General features: G+C 25.7%; 1 protein-coding gene across 3 annotated transcripts in view; it reads right to left on the reverse strand.

Moving 5' to 3' along the window:
- Positions 1 to 15951, reverse strand: part of LOC129609220 (tachykinin-like peptides receptor 99D) — a 76834-nt gene extending 60883 nt beyond the window's left edge. For 2 of the 3 annotated variants that reach the window (XM_055521151.1, XM_055521159.1), the window contains exons 1-3: positions 15476 to 15951; positions 12827 to 13017; positions 1578 to 1752 (exon numbers count right to left, since the gene is read on the reverse strand). In XM_055521151.1, coding sequence (XP_055377126.1) covers positions 1578 to 1752; positions 12827 to 13017; positions 15476 to 15705 — 596 coding nt within the window. In that variant the 5' untranslated portion in view covers positions 15706 to 15951. The remainder of the gene's footprint in view (positions 1 to 1577; positions 1753 to 12826; positions 13018 to 15475) is intronic. The other variant, XM_055521156.1, reaches the window with a different exon arrangement.
- Positions 15952 to 17707: the final 1756 nt, after the last annotated feature.

Genomic DNA, 17707 nt, shown 5'->3' on the forward strand with positions numbered 1-17707 from the left:
TTCTATTTGTTTAAATTATAAAAAAAGTTTTCTTTTAAAATAATTTTTTTTTTCATCCAAATTTCAATAAAATTTCAATATTTCAATAGAAAAGTAAAGTTTTTACAATCTGAACATTGAAATTCTTTTGATAAAATATAAGTGAGGCTTCATTAGAATAACAAAACATCCTAATGAATTTCTATGGTAAAAACTCGTAAATTTTTTTTCTTGTACATCATACATGTTGTATACTATTTGCAAACTTTTCTGAATAATTTGAAGTTAGGAGTTTGGTAGACGTTTGTTTAATAAATTTTTAAAGATTTTTTTGAAGTGATCTACTATAATGTGAATGATTTCAAAGTTATAAAACTTTGATTTAAGACTAAATTGATTTAAGACTAAAATTGTATATGATTCAAAAACAAGAAAACATGTGTTGGAAGTATTTCTTAAGCTGTGCGTCAATTTTCCTTAAGCTCCGTAAGTATTTTCTAAGTAACCTATGTAGACATATTTTAAGGATGCAGTTAAAATCCTATATCTATTTTCAGATTACTGGAATTTTTTGCGCGATTTTCTAATTATGAATGAAAAATTAATAACATTACTAAGATTATCGGTATAATTTCTTCAAAAAACGTTTCTTCCATAAATAACTTTCTAAAAAACGCTTTTAAACTGTTATTATACCCGTACGAACGTGTGTTCGAAGGGTATACCAAATTTGCCTTACCGTTTGTAACGCTAAGAAATAACGGTCTTAAATATAGGCTCAAGTATATGCTTTTGATCAACGTCAAATTCTGAGTTGATTTAGCTTTGTCTGTCCGTCCCAGCGATAACTCAAAAGCTATTCAACTAAGTTCACCAAATTTTCACAAATGACTTATTGTAGTAAGTGCCAGAACTCTATTTAAATTGGACATGATCGGAGTACCGGTTCAGGTAGCTACCATACAACTTCAAAATTTATTTGGCTATATCTCAGAAACTATAAAAGGTATGGTATTGAAATTTCACACAAGCGAATATATTAGTAGGGCCGATGTGTTTGATAAAATTCGTTAAAATTGCTTGGCTCTTTCTGGTATTGCTTGGTAGCTGCCATACAACTTCAATAGCAGTTTGCCACACACAGTATTTTGAAAACACAGTAGTGAAATTTTGCATAAATTAATATAGTAATACGGCAACTTAAAATCATAGTCTAGTTGTCCCATATTCAGTTATGGCATATTTATTCGCACATAGGATAACAAATTCGTACGAGTATCACAGAGTTGACAAGGTCAACTCTTTTTTTTCTCGTTTATCTCTAAAAATGAAGTAAATTTGTATCATCGTGAAACTGGTCCAGAAGATATAGCTTTGTGATTTAACTAAACTTATTGACTTTGGCAATTTGTTTATTCATGTAATATTTGAAGCGGAATACCCTCTTAATCCTTTCACTAAAAGAAAAGGTCAAATTTCAAAAGAATTTGAAAATGTGTTTCACAAATCTATAGATAAAAAACTGCTTTAAAACTATTCTTCTTAAAAACTATAGATTTACGCTCCCACATAAAATTATTTATGAATTTTGAACTTACCTATCTATTGAAATAGCTACTAAAGTAAAAACTGATGCACTAATTGTAAGTGTTGACACAAATTGTGATATTTTACAATATAATTCTCCAAATGGCCAATGTGAATGTAACATATATATGAAATTGAAGATTACATTAAAAGTTGATACAGTTGCATCAGCTATTGATAAATTAACTGCAATAAAAAATGAAATTATTAAAGTAATAAAAAAATTTAATTAATATAAATGACAATAATTTAATTTTAATTTTTTGAAATTAAGTTTAAAATTGAAATATGCAATTTTTAACCCTTTAAGACGTACACATATTAACCGAAACTGAGAAATATTGGGAAACTATAGTCGATTTGATTTCGACGTTGAGTCCTAACGCAAGCAACAAAAAAATTTTACTTTGAGTCCCAATTCATCGTCGGCAACCAAATCTAACCAGCTTTGTAGAACCTTTCACCGGCTCACAAAATAAAAGTTTCCTTAAGTTCAACATGTTTCAAAAGTCTAATTTCTAAATTAAAAGAAACTAGTAATATCATAGTTTGTTTTTCTTTAGCAGAAATTTAATTTATCGCTCTTACATACTTAGTTGTAGAGTCTCAAAGAAAAATTTCGAACATTGTTACGCGATGTGACTTACAAGCAATCAAAAAACTACAATACTTTAAATGATATGAACGCGCTTATTTCTTTTTTTTAAAGCTGTTATGTAACAAAAGAAAATAACTGCGGTTATAGGAAATCATTGAATTTTTTTCGAAAGGCGCTACCTTTCCAAAATTTCGCAATTGCGAAGGACTTAGTCACAAGGAAAATTAGTACAGTAGAAAATAACTTGCTGTACTTGAAAAGCTGTGCTCTGAGCGGATAAGTTGATAAATTTCTTGTCTACAAAATCCTTATTTCCTCTTCTACGCGAAGTCAGAAGAAAAACTTTTTAACTTTTGAGAAACATCCAAAAACTGCAACCATTCTGTTCGTTTAATTCAATTGTCAATAAAATCAACAAAGACATTATTTCAAGCTATATGGAATATTATTCCAGTGAGTTAAAGTTTCTTTTTCAAATTAAAGACTGAAAAAAATGCGCAACAATGAAGGCATTATTTTTGTTGTATTAAAATTGAATATTCTACTGAGGGAAAAAACTTGAAAAATAGTTTTTTTTTCTTAACAGTATTTATGGATGATATTATCTTGCTTTAATCGGGGTTGTAATAAATCTTTTCGTTGTCATCAGAAATAAGAAAATATATATGTATATAGTAAGAATTTATAGTATGTTCGCAATGTTTTTTTTTATTAAGGAATACAAAGATTTATTCATGGAAAAAAAACCTAATCACGAAATCAATCGCAAGCTTCTAAAATAACACGATTCCTTAATAAAGTGTGGGTATATGAACATAAGGAACCGAAAATATTATATTTCAATTTTTTAAGATAATAAAAAAAAATCAACTAGTGAGTCCTATATTGTCATTTTTATTGTGACCAAATTATGTTTTTCAAAGTATGTACCAAAGCACTTTTTTACGACGAATATATATGACTTTTTTTTGTGCTATCCTAAAATATCTAATGTCTTAAATCGGTTTAAGCGTTTTTCAATGGTTTAATAATAAATTATTTTTCTATTTTTAAACGATTTGTGTGTGTTCTGAATAGAAAAAAAAACATAAATATGGTTCTTATTTTCCATAAGGACATAAATTGACTAATGGAATTTCAACCTCTGATATCATTTTACTTTAACTCAATTTTATTAGACTAATATTTTATTCGGAATTTATAACATTCAATAACAGTAAATAGAAAATCGATATTTGACTAAGAAAATTGATTTTTGGTTTTGGGCAAAGTCATAATATTCAAATGTCCTTTTTAATAAATAATTATTTTTTCATCATCTTCTCTTAATCTGAGTTTTTTCTGGACTTGTTTCTTAATTATTAGAAAATTGGTAAATTTGAATCAAAGCTGCTGAAAATATTAAATTTTATATTGATTATCAAAATTTCTTAAAGTTTTTAAATGTTATTTATAAATTTCAATACATTTAATATAGTTAAATCAAGAAAACTATTAGCAAATATTTAATACCCCTAAAAATTGACGTCTTGAGAAGATTTGATTTCAGGAATTTGGTTTCGTTTGATTAGTTTGTTCCATTAATAAACAGAGCTTTAGTAATTAATTTCCAAAAATTTCGTGAATTATTGCGAATTGTTTCTGAAATTCCTGAATTGTGTTCAGAAATTTGCCTACATATCGATTCCACGAATCAAAGGTGGGTGTTGGTTTTTATGAAAATGTTTAATTTCGGTATTCTCCTTAAAAGCCTAATAAAGAATTCAAATTCTATGGATTACATTTGAAACAGTTCAAAATAAAATATCAACGGCGTTATATTTTGCCAGCAATGGGAACTTTTCTTAAAAAATTTAGTAAATTCTCTTTCTTATATATAGAAATTTTCTATTATAACCCATACTTTTTCAATAATAAATTTCAAATAAAGTTGCCTGATCCCAACTTTTCAAAATATACTTGAAAATGAAAACCTATTAACATTAAAATTTGTATTTTTAGATAATATATGGGAAGTATTTCTGTATATATATTTCTGTATATATACTTGTACTTGTTATGTATACAAATGCTTATGTGAATCAAATACTCGGCTAATATCGTTTTAATCGTATTAAATGATATTAACGTTAATATTAATTGAGCTTTATGCCTAAATTTCTAAAACAATTTCATTTATGTTGACAATTTAATTTCCTCAAACGGAAATAAAATTCATTCTAGCGATTCTTGGAAACTCCAATACATGTAACATAATATTATACATGCACACCAATTTTACAAACATGCGTAAATATTATCAATTTCATTAAAATATAAATGAGAAATTCCTAAAAATGGATTGGTAATGCTATAATATGAGATCAAACAGTCAGGAAAGATATGTACAGATTTCAATTGAACATTTCAAATTTCACCAAAATATTTGCGTGTCCTTTTACTTTTATTAAATACATATTGGATTTCGCTTAAAAAATTTTCTATTAGTTCACTTGAATGAGAATGGGACAGCAATATTTTATTAACGTAATATTGAATATTACGATATAAAAAACTCTCGTGGGCTATTGATTTTATGCAAAAGTAAATTAATTGGCTTATTTGTATAACATATTGTCATATACTTATATATGATTGTGCAATAGTTAGCCGTGTTTGCAATAAAATCACTAAACTTATCCATCAAGTGCCATCACCAAGATGTGTCTAAGGATACAAATCAAATTGTAAAGAGATGAATTTCGATTAGTAAAATTTCAAAGTAAAATTTTTAAAATGACTTAGCTTAAGTCAATGCGGCTCCTCGAAGTTAAGAAGGAATGTGTTCTTCTTTTTTAAACCAACTCAAATTTTTCAAAAAGCAGATAAAATCATCTAAAAATTTATTCTAAATTCGCTAGCGTTAGTTTTTCTCATATACATATACGATTCCACAAAGAAAAGTCTGATTGCTTTGAAAATGTACATAATTGCCTTTTAATATGTTTTTTCATTTGCTTATCTGTATAATTTATTTGTTTGCTTGCCATGACTCGCGAGCTCGTTCGCCTTGTACACATAATTGCTGTATATATTTTGTTAATAAACCTTTAAGCTTCTAAAAGTACACGAAATTTGCTAAGATTTGTAGCCGTGACAATTTTATCTTAAAACTTTCAACTTAAAAATTAATAACATCTCGAAAATTTTACTTTTGTTCAAAAAAACATGTTTTGAAGTTCTGCTTTCTTAATATGCCTAATTAAAATTCTATTTATTTCGCTGTTTATTTTACTGTTTAAAACAAAAAAAAAAATTTCTCTAACTGTCGATATAGAATGCTTTCCATGCCTGAGAAAACCTATTTTTTTTTTTGTTTAGTTTACATATTTCTTCCATAATATTAAATAATTTTTATTAAAAGGAAGTTGTGAATAGAATTAATTAGGGAACACTAGAACCTTTCGTATATATGTGGAAAAAAATGGACAATTACAGACTAACAACTTATTTTCTGTAACTCATAATGTTGTGATGTAATTTAAGTAAGTAAAAAATTAATAAAAATTTCATTTCAACATTTGATGTAATATGAGTTCCTTAGCTCACATAAAACCCCTGAATTTTTGAAATTTAAAATTTTTTGTTAAGTTCTATGAATTTCCCAATATTCAAGCACGCCATTAATGTCTTTCAATTGGTTTTCCACAAATATGAGCACGTGTACATTCTTACAATTAGTTTAACCCTCACCTATAATATCGAAGTTTTGTCTATTCACCAGATTCCTAAATTTAGCTAAAACATTTTGTCAAGCAACATGCAAAACACTTTTGTTTAAGTTTCAATATACATTTTCTTTAGAAATAAACCAATTTGCTGAAACTTGCATAAGATTTGAAAAAAATATGTAAAACTGAACGGAATGCAAATTGTTTTCAAAAATTTACATTTTAAATAAAATTATAAAGAACAATTTTGACAATTTAATTTGGGACAGAATTAAAAAAAAAATTATTTCATTGTGAAACACTTAAGGTTTTTTTTTATTTTTTTTTTGTTTTTCTTTTTCGTCAAGGACTCGTGTAATCTTGACATACGCGTCACATTTATTTTGAATTTTTCGCTAAAATCCCCTAAAAAAATTTAAAACAAAAAAAAAATTTCTGAAAACAAATTGAAAACATGTTTTGAAATTTTAAGATGAAAAACTAAGAAAAAAAAAAACAGAAAAAAATAAAAATTAATAAAAGACAAAAACACCAGAAATCCTAGGTGTGAACATGAAACCTTAAGCTATGCTTGAACGCGTGAATGTTATCATTTCTTTTTACTTTGGCTTCCCGTTTCTTTTTCTGTGATCTTCTAAAAATTTCATTTTTTTTTTCTCTCATCTTAAATTTGTATGGAATTTTCTTATTTTCCCGACCTATTGACAGAATGTAGGAGGGTGGGGCCAATAATTTAATTAGCATATTTGTGTATTTTAAATCGTCAAATTTTAAAAGCTCCAATTAGTGATTGAAAGTCAAATTAAGTTTTCAAGAAGAAAAACTCAAAGAATCAAAGAATGAGTTTTAGTAAAAATTCCTTTAGATTTTGATGTCGAAACGTCCGTTGATTTTTTTCAAGGATAATTTTAATTTTGTATGTTTTTTTACCACTATTTTTGGCTATTATGTTCTTACTTAATTTCACTTCCTTTCTGTGATAAAAAGTGATTTCTAATGAAGACAAAAATTGCATTCATATCGAATTAAATTTCCAGATGAGATGTCATAAAATGAAAAACTTACGCAGTTACAGTATGCTATCGAAGAAATTGTGAGCAATTCAACAATTAACAATTTTGCAATCATGTAAAAACCATACAGGTTATTATATGCTAAACTTCGCAGAATACATTCTCGTCAAAATTTTGAACAAGCTCGAGAAAAATTCATTTGCTTAAATTTCAAAATATAAAATAGCTGGATTTGATATTTGAATAAAATATTTTTTCCTATAATTTCCTACTGTAGAACGCCGCATATAATAAAAGTAAAAATATAATAAATAAAAATTTGAAATAATAAAAACAGGTACAAGGTGGGGAAAAAATGATTGCATGTCATAAACTGTAGACATAAATGCTGTTAAAGCACTGATATCAAACACTTGAAGTTTATAATCAACTCAGAAAAGATTAGCATTTGATGAGCAATTAAATAATCTCAAAGAAACAAAAGATAAAACGTGCAATAACAAAAACAGAACAACAATAAAAACTGAGAGTTGTTTTTTAACATTCTCAAATATCCTATGGGAATTTTCCAAAAAAAAAATTCACTTATTTTTATCTTGTATACTTATATTGTTTTTTTTTTAGGTTTCTATTAAGACCATGAATTTGGTTGGTTAGATATTAAAAATTGTTTTTTTTGTTATAAATTTTTTTTAATTTACCATAATATTTTATTATACCCAATTTTCGGGTACCTTTAAGATAAATTTTTATGTTTGAAGTAGAAAGAGTATTTTTTTTTATTTGACAATACAATTCACTAAAATAAAGAGGCTAACAGTGATTTCAATAATTGAAAATCTTGGAGTTCATGTATAAAATTTCACTTACTGGTTTTGATAAGATCTGATGGGGATTTCTACATGTTACTGATTTTACTGCAATTCATGAAATTATAGACCACGATTAAGGAAATGAGGGAAAATTTTCGGAAGAACACTCTGCATGTGAACTGGTGAATTAAAAATCATACTCCTTTTAATAAAAAGGAAACTACGAATGTTCTAAGATTTTAGTTTCAAAAATAACGTTTCTTTAAAATAAAGAACATACTCTACAATATTTTAACAACTTTTACGAAATGTAATAAAAAGGTGTTGCTCATTTAAAACCCTGAAACTTTTGTACCAAATTAATCGCCATTTTTTCATATAAATAAATTACTTTACATAGTAAAACTTAATATTACTTGAGGGTACTCGCATATTGAAATTGAAACCTTAAAAACGTATTGTATAATTTCTGCTATAAAATTAGACTAGTGAATTTTTTTAAATAACTCCACTCAAATAATTTCGAATTATATTCTACTCTAGAAATTTATGTGTCAAGGTTATAAAAAACAATCCAGTAAATTTTATAATTAAGATGCCAACACCATGAAATTTAATGATTGCTAATTTAAGGTATGAAATAAAAGACTTTTTTATATGCTTTATTAGCTAAGGATTTCTACGTAAAAAACATTTACCTATTTATCTATTTATGTGCATATATTATGACCCTTCGTAGATCTGAAGCTGAAGTAGAAAATTATTGTTTTTTTAAAGTCTTAAATTTTAGTCCGCATTAAGAAAACACGATGTATAACTAAATTTAAAATAAATTTAGTATTTAATGCTTCCAGTTATAATATAAATGCAGAATATGGGCTCAAATTACTCAAAGGAACAATTTCGGATCAAAAATGGTGTTAAAATATCCATAAAAAACGAAAAATTAAAATATTTCCTAAAATTTTTGTCCTAAGAATTTTTATGATAATATCAAGTGGTACTACAAAATTTTTGGTATTTCAAAATTCAAAAATACCATAATAAGAGAAAGTACTTATCTTCAACACGTCAGTAATATCAAATATTTTGTTGATTCTTGCTAAGTCATTATTTTTTAAAATCATATAAATTTAATTTAATTAATTTTCAAAGAAACACAAATAATTAACTTTAAAAATCTGATAGCACTTGTTAATAACGTACTATATTTAGAATGAAAAAAAAAATTAAGATTAAAAAAAAATAAGAAGGAAATAAAAATGTTTTAGTCGGTCTAAACCTACTTAACTATACCCTGTTCTTTGACAATCTAAGTATAAAAACTTCTTTTCGAAATATTCAGTATTAGCTTTCATGTTTGTATGACAGTTACTTGAACCTCTCAAACCATTCCACAAAGACTTCAATGTTGTCTCTGACCTATAATTAGAAACATGACTCGTAAGCTTCATGAATCTAGTTTTTTATTTTTCCGAATTATTTTTCCGAATTATTTTACTGAATATACAAAATTAGTTTTTTCAATAGTGAAATGTTTATTTTATATTGTTTATTGCTTTAAAAGCGACAGGGTATACTTTTTGGAAACCGAATAGGCCGCCACACAAGTCAGAACCGGGCCTGTATAGAGTCGTATGGCAATAGTTGCAAGAGCTTACATAACCACAACCAAATTTAAATAAAATTGTGATCCTATTTTTTTATTAATTTATGCAAAATTTTAATAATTTTAACTTAGTTTGCAAAATATAATCAAATTATGTTTAAAGTTGTATGTCAGCTATTCGGATCCTTGCTTAATTAAATTGAACTCAAATTAAATAGGGATCTTGCGGTAACAATTCTTAATAATTGGCAAATATTTAGTTATACTAATGGCATAAATATGGGCAGAAATATGAACTGATTAACGAAAAGGCATGGTTAGATAAACTCAGGACTCGATCAAAACCATGTCGATGATCTATGTCTATATGTCAGACGTCCATTTCTTAGCGTTACAAACGCAGCGCTAATAATTTATAATACCCTTCCAACATTCCTATAATCCTGAGTTGCCGAAAATTTCAAACTTTCCCATTTTAAGGAAAGTACACAGAAAAAAAATAATCGTAACAGAATGAAACATTTAAGGTACACCAGCAAAATAGATTATTATTACAAGAATAGAGCTTTTACGTTATTCTTAAACTTTATTTTTCACCTTGAGCTTTATTTTATCAAGCTCAAATATTTGAGCTTGATATTGAGCTCAAATATTTGAGCAATTGGTCGTACCTGGGCTTTCTTGTTTTAAATTCATTATTATAATTTGCTGAATAAAAGAAGAATTTTTAAAAAGGCTATTTAAGACTCATATTGTAAAAGTGACGTTCTCATTAGCAACTTTATGTTACAAGAAATTTCAGCCTTTTAAGATTCGGGAAATAGAAAAAAATATTTCTTCTTTTGACTCGGACAAGCGTATAAATGAATATGTATCTTTCAAAATTAGAAGTAGAAGATATATATAGAACTTATTTGATGGTTTTATTAGATTTCCTTTAAATTTTAAATTCCATTAGCTGAACAACCTTGCAATTAATTAAAAAATAAAGGAATACAATTATACTACCATTAGTAATCTTTTTTATTTTTTCAAAAACCGTGGCAAAATTTATGGCGGATATTTATGAGGTTTGCTGAATTACTAGATGCAAGAGTATCATCTACTTTTTTAAAAAGTGTAGAAAATATCAAAATATTTACATTTATTGTAATGACCAAAAGACTTAAATTTTAAATAAAGGAGATATAAAATATTGTCTTTGACAAAACAACATTTTAGAAAAAAATATGGTGAATCTATCCTATTGAAATATTAATTAATATTATTTAAAGCATTCTTGTCCTTTCACATAGCAGTCCTTTTGTACATTTTGCTCCATTACACAAAAAATTAAAACATAAATATACATTCAAATACAGAAGTTAATTTATTCTGATTAGTTTTGAAAGAAAGAAAATGAATTTAAAAAAAATTGATTTTATTTTTCGAACATGCAAGAAATTCAGGACAATTGGGGTGTATTCAAAAATTGATAATAAAAACTCATTATTATGGTACCCATTAATATAAGAGACAAAACTTTGCAATAAATTTAACCTTGCGAATATTCAAACGTATACAAAATAATCTTAATTCAATACAAAATTGGACACCAACAAAATAAAACTTTTTCTGGCCTTTTTAATAACAAATTCATTGAATACGTCAATAAATTTACATATAACAGTCATTTTCTTTAATTAACCATTTTGTGATTTCATATTTCTTTTTTAATCAGATTGATGTCAGGCACAAAAAAACAAAATATTATATGCAATTCCTTTAGATTCATGTAAAAAAGGATCCTTACGTAAAATTATATTATTGATATCCATTATAGTTAAATATTTATGTACATATATAATATAATTCAATTGAAGCAGATGTTAGAGAATAATTTTCGGCATTATGAAGACAACAGAAAACAAAAATTGCTAAAATGAGATTTCAAAACAGTTACATATCTTGTTACAGTTACACATTCCCCTCTTTGAAAAATCAATAGTTGTTCATATGGAAAACCTCTGACGAAATTGCACTTTTTTCAATAACCGGTTCGAATTTTGTTTGTAAACAATGAAAGAACTAGATTACTTGCAAAGAATTTTTTCGAAAGTGCATAACGTCATACTGCTGCAAATTTTAATTGATGCCCTTAAAGGGCATGTAAATTGCAATTACCTTTTAATTCCATGCTTCAAACGAAAAAGATGTACCATAGGCATCTAATAACTCAAATATTGCTAGCACTAGACCATATTTGCGACCCGTCAAGAATTTGGTTTTTTGTTAAAATATTTTTGCCGACACCACATATTCTTGCAAGCACATCTTTTTATATTTGAAATAATTTTTTTTGTTTTACGTTCCATTTAAAGTTTTATACCAGAGCGCTGGTTCATCTTTGGGGTTTCGGTAATCCTTTACATTACTTGATTTTGAGTTGGTTATTAAGGGATAATTAACTATTTTTCATTTTATTATAATTATTTCAGTTGAAATTAATTTCTCCATGAAATTATTTGAATTAAATAAAACAATATTTTTTTTCAGTAAAATTTCAAAATTAATTCAGATGTCTCAAGTGTTTTGTTTCTAAAAACTTCTTAGAATATTCATTAATATTTAAAATATAATAAGTTTTAACAAATTTCAAATTTTGACAAATAAATATTGTAATAAATTTAATTTACCACATAGCCATTCGAAAATACTTAATCGCCTACTTATATAAAATATTTCAATTTTTATTTTTAATTATTTCAAAAATCTTATAAAGGTCTCAGGTGAATATTTTACAATTTCCGTAAGAAATATTTTATAGATAAGCATAATTAAATTATAGCTATATAATTGAATAATCATTATCTTTTAGGAACAAATAAATCAATTTCAATATTTTATTTTGTTCTTTTAAAATATTTAAACAATGACAATTTTCTTCAATTCAAATTATAACTATATAAAAACCGAAGACGATTTTCGTTGTAAAAAATTTTATTATCGTTCAATCATAATAATAAATCATCCTTATTTGCACCTTGTAACCAATTTTAATGAAAAATACTTTCAAGGATATTTTACGCGATTAAATACCTATCTGAACACAATCTACTTTTTTGTTGTAACTCTGTTTACCTATATAAATGTAGCTAAGTATGATTTCAAGAACAAGATTATCTAATTGTATGATAATTATATTATTCACATTTTTACAGAATAACTTTAAAATGTTACATGTCAACGTTTCACTCCAGAGAAATGCAGTTTTTTACTAGAATCTTGCTTGTGCACATTAGTTTCTGTAAATCAAGGAAGTAAACAGTGTTTCAAAAGTTTCTACCAGTCGTTTATATAAACAAATCTATAGTTAAGGTATATCCTACGACACTTTATATTACAATTATAGAAGAAAGATAGAAGAGAGCTGATATTATAAAAGACAGATTACCTCACTCATTTTTCATCAACTAAGAATTTAAAATCTCTTGTTTACACAATTTTCTATATATGTATGTCAATAAAGCGTGACTTACCTATAAAATAATTCGTCACTGTTCTCATACGCTTATGTGCTAATACTATCCAAATCACAATAAGATTACCACCTGTCGCAACAATTACCATGCCACCAAAAAGGACACTCCATATTAGTTGACGCCACCATGGCAAAATGAATGATATTTCTTCATCTTCCTCTGGACTAACAGTTGAATTAAAATCGCTACTAAAATTTAAAATAAATGAAATTTTAAAAAGAAAAATTTTTTCATTTATTAAATAAGAAGGTTTTTAAATAATATTAAGATGCTTAAATTTAAAAACGTGCCTAAAATTTTTCATCGTACTAAAGTTTAAGATTTCTTAAATTTCATTTAGAGTGCCATATAATAAAAGAATAATAGTAAACTTATTTTTAATGCATTGCAAAGCTTTGAAATTCGATTGGTTTCGATACCAAACTTAGAAATAGCATCTTGTGTAAACTTTAAGCACTTTGGGTAATAATTAATTTGGGATAAATTTTTTTGGAGATAACATATTATTATTTTAAATTCTCGTTGTATAAAAGGCTGCTGTAAACGGCAAAATTATATTATAACATTTTGTGTTTATTTATAAATTTAGATATATTTGTTAATTTTTGTAATTTTGCTGCATTCAAAATATTCCAGGAGTGCCATTTTAGTGAAATCCTAAAGCGAATAACAAACATGTAATTATGTAATTTAATAGATTTTGAATCTGCCACTAAACAAAGCCAAATACACATAAATCCGACGTTTTACAATAGTCTACATTCAGTTGAAAACTTATACAAAGAAGTCCTAACGATTAAACAGGGTGATTCACAAATCAGTGCTTTAATTGTAGTACATAAAACACAAGAGGTAATATGTTAATTTCAAGCTCTTTATTAGACCTTTTAAAAACTGTTTATTTGAAGCATATATCTTCTTTGGAACGAAAGTTATAAACAAAAACTTGATCAAGTAGATATTTTATAAAAAATTCTTTAAAATCCTTTAACTTGGAAGCCATTGAGATTTGACAGCTATAGTGCCAATCAAAAATTTTTGATGTTCTAAACGATTGTAAATGTTAAGGCACTGATTACTGAATCACCATATACAGGGTGATTCAGAAAGTTATACAATATGTACCACTGGTTAGAAGATCGAAAATTTTTAATGTTTGTGGACTTAAATTAAAGCTTAAACAGGTGTGCAAAATTTTATAAAAAAAATTTCAAGGTTTTAAACAATTTCTTACGAAATTATCTGGTTTGAAAAAACTGAAAAAATCAAAGGAAAAATTTTATTTTCTTTACAGTTCGAATGCTTAGTATTCCGATGGTACATAAAATACAGAATCAAGTATTTCTATTTTAAGTCCGTTACTAGACCTTTCTGAAACTGTTTGTTTGAAATTCCTATCTTTTTCAGCACCGAAGTTATAATCAAAACAGTCTGAATAAGTGAAAATTTCGTGAAAATGCGTTTAAATCCCTGGAACTCTGAAACCCTTGAGATTTGGCACCCAGTCCGGAACAAAAGTTTTACCCATTTTCGATCTTGTAACCAAAGGTATATATTGTTGTGTAACTTTCGGAATCACCCTGTATAATCATTTGGAATTTTTTGTAAGCTGTTGTTGTAAAATAATAATATGGTTTTAAAATTGAATTCGATTCTTGATAATTAATTCTAACAGGAATAAAGAATGTTTGTATATAATTATTATACTAATTATGTATATGAACATTCTGTTTGTAGTACGTAGCACGTTTTGCTGAATAAAGTGAATACTGAAACAAATTAAATACAGCAATCAGATTTGATATGGTATTATTGTAATACGCATCCAAATTCTATTATGTAATATTATGTATAGTGATTTACGCGTATTATTATTTCAAATTGATAAGGTAAACGGAAAATATAATTGTTCAAATGGCATAAACAGAATTAAATAGAACTTACAAAAACCTAAATTTACCTCCATACATACATACATACATACATATATACGGTACACCCACATTATATAAATAAATATTAGCACAAAAAAAATGTGATGTGGCCAACATATAACTGACGACTTTTGTTGGATCAGATTATTAAAATGTGCTTTAAGGACTTTAAACATTTATTTCACATTTTATGAAGAGAAAAAGTAAATTTTAATTATTATGCCACGAAAAATGTAAATTTAGTTCTTGAAAGAGATTCATTTTTTGTCATGGAATTTCCCTGTAAAGTTTCCATAAATATTTTTGCTATTAACATTATAATAACTTAATTTTAAATATTTTACGGAAGCTATAGCAAAAGTTCAGTTTCTCAGATTTGACACAAGCCAAAAGTTGAGTAATTCATCACATGCTCGAAATAAAATCAGATATAAGTCTTCATGAAGACCGGTTCAGCTGAAATACAAAAGTGCATAGGCAAATTGACAAATAACCTAGCACACAGCACATCTTCTTTAGGATTAAGAAGCGTATTTCCGTTGCAAAATTGACATCCGAATTATAGTGCTAACGGGTAACCTCCCTTAATGTATGCAATTTGGTTGGTAATAAAATTATTATATACATAAGCAGTTATATAACAACATAAAAATAATTATAAAAAACTTATTTAATATATAAGTAGGTACATATGTAGTTGTAAAAGACTTACCTATTAGAACTATTATTCGTAGCTATTGTACTCGATAAAATACTACTGTAATTAAATGTATTACTGCTATTATCCTCTTCTAAATAATTCGTAAAATCAAAAACCGTCAATGGCCCGGTAATATTAAAATTATCATAATTGTTGTTTAGAGAAGATGATGTTAATGATAACGACAGTAATAATGACGATGATGATGACGGTGATGGCAGCGTCGTCGATAAATAATTCATTGTTTAATAATATTTTGTTTTTCTTTTGTATGTTTCTATTTTTTATATTATAATTATTACTGTTGCGTACGTTTTTTTTTTATTTTTATGACAACACTATCTATGTTGTCGGTAAGTATTATACAATAATTATTATTAAATATTTTTCTTTGCCCTTTTGTATAACCTACATAATATTCTATGTATTCATATGATTTTTTTTTCTAATTTTTGCTTTTATTTATGAAATTAGTTATATAAAAATTATATAATTTCTACACATATCATAAATCACTTTTATATTATAATCGATTTTACTTTCATTTTCATTTTGAATATTCATTTTTGTTCTCATTGTTAATTTTTATTGTTGTATTTTCTATTCATTTGGTATTAAAAGATCACAAATATTATTTTTTTTAAATATTAAGTGCTTTTATGTAAATATCATGTATATAGTAGTTATTTATTTTCATATTATGTTCTAGTGAATTGAAGTAACTAAATAAATAAATAAAAAAAAAATAATGGTAATATTATTAAAATGTCACTTTAATGCTCACTTTTTTATTACGTAAATTATAATGCCATGGTTGGTTGATATTATTTAGGGCAAGAATTATTTACCAATAAAATGAAATTCATTTAATATGTTGGGGCTGATATGAAATATGAAAAAAAAAAATTTTTTTAACCAGATTTTATTGTTGTTATGTTGTTTGTTTACTCTTTATTTATTTATTTTTTTTGGTTTTTTTTCCTTGTTGTTTTGTTATTTTTGTTACTTAATATGTTTTTCACCTTTTTTAACATTGTTTTTTTTTTGTTGCTTTTGTCGGGTTTTTGTGTGATGTTTATTATGTGAAATATTGTAAATATTTCACTTTAGGATTATTATAAAAGGTTTGTTTATTGTAGAAAGCTTTCATCTTTTATTTTCAATTTTTCTACTTTATTTTTTTTATACTTTTGTTTTATTAAGTTGTTTAACATTTTATTGTTGATTGCATAGAATTACACCTGAAAGTAATAAAATAAATATTAAAATTGTTGATTGTCTTGAATTTATAATTATAATATATGTATAAGGTATTAAAAATATACAATAAAAATGTTTGAACATCATATTTTGAAAATAAAAAATCATATTTTCTTTTTACATAAGTACCAATAGGATAGGTTTATGAGATGCGCATTTTCAAAAATTTTACGAAATAGCTAATTATATTTTTTTTATTCCATTATCTTAATATCCTTATTAAATTAGCAATAATATTGTTTATTGCGCGGTAATTGTATACAAAGGTGTTTAAACAAAAAAAAAATTAAATTGAAATGAAGTGCACATATTTATTAGCATGGGGACGTTGAAAATTTATTAGGAGGGAAAATAAATATATTAACAATATTCACACAATACGATATTAAAGCTGGTAATTGTACTCTTTTTAATTCTTAAATTATTTCGTAAATTTTACAGTCTTTACTAAACGTTTCTAAGTCCGTTTTTGAGAATTTTTTATGCATGAGAAAGCCCTAATGTTTTTGATATACCTCAGTTTGTTGACCAAAAATTGTTAGACAATATAAATAATTCAATGAAATTTGAATTTAATTAAAAAAGTAAAGAAGTAAAAATTTTTGAAATACATGTAGGTACTGTAATTTTGAAATAATTTGAAACAGACTTTCAAAAGATACCTGTTGTATTTCAATTGAACCCGAAAACTGTAGTTAAATTTCGACTCCATATAGATATTTTTGCAATCACTGATATTTTTTCAAAAAATCAATTATGATTTCGTTTCTTAAAAGAATAACTTCATTGCAGCTTATAAAATTTAATATACTAGCATTATATAAATATCATTTTGTAATTAAATAATGCTACGGAATGTAAAAAATAATATCAAAATTTTAGACAAATTTATTTCAAAAAAGAAATAACATTAAAAACAATTTGCACAGAAACAAAAAACTTAATGACAGATTTCATTTCCAAAAACAGAAATTCCATTATTAT

Source organism: Condylostylus longicornis, unplaced genomic scaffold (genome assembly GCF_029603195.1).
Source record: "Condylostylus longicornis isolate FDR11 unplaced genomic scaffold, ASM2960319v2 ptg000004l, whole genome shotgun sequence".
Lineage (NCBI taxonomy): Eukaryota > Metazoa > Arthropoda > Insecta > Diptera > Dolichopodidae > Condylostylus > Condylostylus longicornis.